At 40.5% G+C, this 2,853-nt stretch overlaps 1 protein-coding gene across 1 annotated transcript in view; it reads left to right on the top strand.

The window, feature by feature from the left end:
- The window catches only part of LOC101851450, a gene marked incomplete at its 5' end in the record, with an annotated part of 26,195 nt that overhangs the window by 5,350 nt on the left and 17,992 nt on the right, over window positions 1–2,853 (top strand). Inside the window, 3 exon segments of the mRNA XM_035972868.1 lie at window positions 138–302; window positions 1,608–1,675; window positions 2,481–2,549. Of these exon segments, the coding sequence (XP_035828761.1) occupies window positions 138–302; window positions 1,608–1,675; window positions 2,481–2,549 (302 nt within the window).

Raw genomic sequence — 2,853 nt, forward strand, 5'->3', positions numbered from 1 at the left:
ACACACACACACTCAGACAGAGACTATTTTCATCCTGGCATAGGAACAGAACAACTATAATGAAAAATAACATTAAAAGGTTATGAAGGATAGGCCTGTAGGAACAGAAATATGATTATACTACCCTTCGTCATCAGATATCCTACCAAAGAGTGGCTTCCCCTGGGCCTGTTTGAGCTGAGTGCGGAACGTTCGGTGCAGTCGTTTGCGACAGAGGTCCTCGAGGATTTCGTCAAGTTTGTGCGGGTGGAAATGCTGGAGCATCATGGGAACGAACACTACTGTCCCATCACCACCTTCAGGTTAGACTCTGCGCATGTGTGTGTGCGTGCGTGTGTGTGTGTGTGTGTGTGCGCGCGCCAGTAAATGTATGTGTGTGTTTGTATGTGTGTGTGCAGGTATGTTCATGTTTGGTGGAACACTCTGGTGTATACGTGTGTTTATTCTCATGTGTGCATAGATGCATATTTTTAATCTTTTCCTGTGCATGCACATTCTCTCACTCACTGTTTCTCTCTCTCTCTCCCTCTCTGTCTCTCTCTCTCTCTCTCTCTCTCTCTCTCTCTCTCCCTCCCCCCCTCTCTCTCTGCGTCTCTCTCTCTCCCCCCCCCTCTCTCCATTCTCTCTCTCTCTTGCACACACACTTGCACACACCTCACACACAAACAAGCACACATACAACACTCTCACACACTAACGCATAACTTCTTGCCCATATTCTTGTGTGCGTACATACCCACTCACACATGAAATCGGGCTCAGATTAGGGAGTTATTAAGTCCAAAGGGAAAAAGTAGTTCAGGCGTCACAATGTTTATTAAACATTAGCGGTAATCAATAATAATAACAGCAACAATAATAATAATAATATGTGTTACGACGTGGTTGAATCAGGCGCTCGTCAATTTTTGGGCATTTGGAGTTATTGGTACCATCTGAAAGCTGATTTATTTGCCTTGCTTTCAATGAAATAGATATCGGACATCTATCATGAATAGAACTTGAGATGTTTGTGATTGAAGGGAGTGAGTTCGCCTAGTTTCAGTTGTGAAATTAGCGAGAAAATGGCCTTAAAGGTTTGGTAACTCCCATAGCTAAAGAGTCCTTGAAAACAGAAAAATGGCATATTTTGTGCCTTTAATCAATGTTTTTTCAGTAAAATTCACATGGAAATGTATTTTTATAAGGACATAAATGAGGTTGAGCCAAAAATACAAATTTGATACAAATTTCCAAACTGGCAGGAAAATGCCAGAATCTCCAATATCTGTATTTTGACGAGCGCCTGATTTCACCACACTGCCTCTCATATAATGATGTGTATATTGCACTCAACCCATATTAAAGAACTCAAGCTTTGAGTTCCTTACAAATCCAGGCTGCAGCAAAAATGACCTCTCTCTCTGATTATCTTTCTTTCTTTCTGCTCCATCTCTGTCTCTTTCTCTTTTTCTGTCAGTTGTCTATATATATATATATATATCTCTCTCTCTCTCTCTGCCCCCCCCCCTCCCTCTTTGTTTCTTTTTGTGTCCGATTCTTATCCTATTTTTTCACACCATCTCTGTCACTCATTTACATTCTCCCGCTCCTTCCCCTCTCCACAGGGTTCTGGGCTTGGATTTAGCCTCTGACGATGACGACGATGTTTATCACGAGCACTCTGATTCTGAAGGTGAGTGTATTATCGTTAAAGTTTTTGCTTCTTTGGGATGGCTTCTTGATCACTCATGCTATTTTTAAGTGAGACTTTCTTTGTATGGCTGTGATGGTATTGCCAATATTACTTTTGTAATACATCAATGCTATTTTGAGTTAGATTTTCTTCATAATATTGCTAATACTATTGCTATTATTATTATTATTATTATTATTATTATTATTATTATTGGTCGATTCATTATTATTATTATTATTATCATCATCATCATCATCATCATTGTTGCACATGGTGATAGTTTCAACATGATTATCATTGTCATCATCACATTTGTCTTCATTTTCATTTTTAATGTCATCATCGTCTAGAGAGAGGGAGATGGAGAGAAAAAGAGCATGAGTGAGACCTAGATAATGAGATAAGACAGGCAGAGATATTGAGAGAGTGAGAGTTAGAGAGATGGAGAGAAGAAGATCTAAAACAAAACTTGATTGCATCGTGTCATAATGGACGATAATTGTAATCGTTGTCTTGTTGTTGTTGTTGTTGTTGTTGTTATCGATCCAGCAACATCTGGGCTCTCGCCCTTCTGTCCAATGCCATGTAGTGATAAGTGCAGGATTGCTGCAGTTGCTGTAATGTTCCGTAGAGTGTGTTGTCGAAGTTAGGTCTCGGAGGGAGAAGGGTAGCTCTGATGTCATTTAGGGCTGTACAGTGGAAAATGTGATGTTCCACTGTCTCATATGCATAGTCACACAAAGGACACATTGGGGGAAGTTCTGGATCGTTATCTTAATCCCACCAATCCTCCCACACTCAGGTCCCAGTGATGAGGCTCCAGTGGAGGATGAGATAGAGGAGTCTGTGAATCTGTTCACCAGTGCCAAAGGTCAGTCTCATTAACCCTATCCGTACGTTGTGTTTTACTATCGTATCCATACGACGTAGGGAACTCTGTGCCCTCCACTTTCCAAAGAGAAAATTTACTTGTTAATCCGATCCGTATGCTTTGCTTAGCAGTCTGTCAAAATTATTTTTTGAGAAATACTGAAAGTTTCGAAGACATCTTCGCTCTAGAAGTATTCTAAAATGTGAAGAATACAACCCTGGGGGTACAAAATGACCCCAGGCGTACGGATAGGGTTAATGTTATAGTGACTGTTACATTCATGCCTTGCCTGTGATATGATTGA

The sequence above is a fragment of the Aplysia californica genome, unplaced genomic scaffold, assembly GCF_000002075.1.
Source record: "Aplysia californica isolate F4 #8 unplaced genomic scaffold, AplCal3.0 scaffold00881, whole genome shotgun sequence".
Classification (NCBI taxonomy): Eukaryota; Metazoa; Mollusca; class Gastropoda; order Aplysiida; family Aplysiidae; genus Aplysia; species Aplysia californica.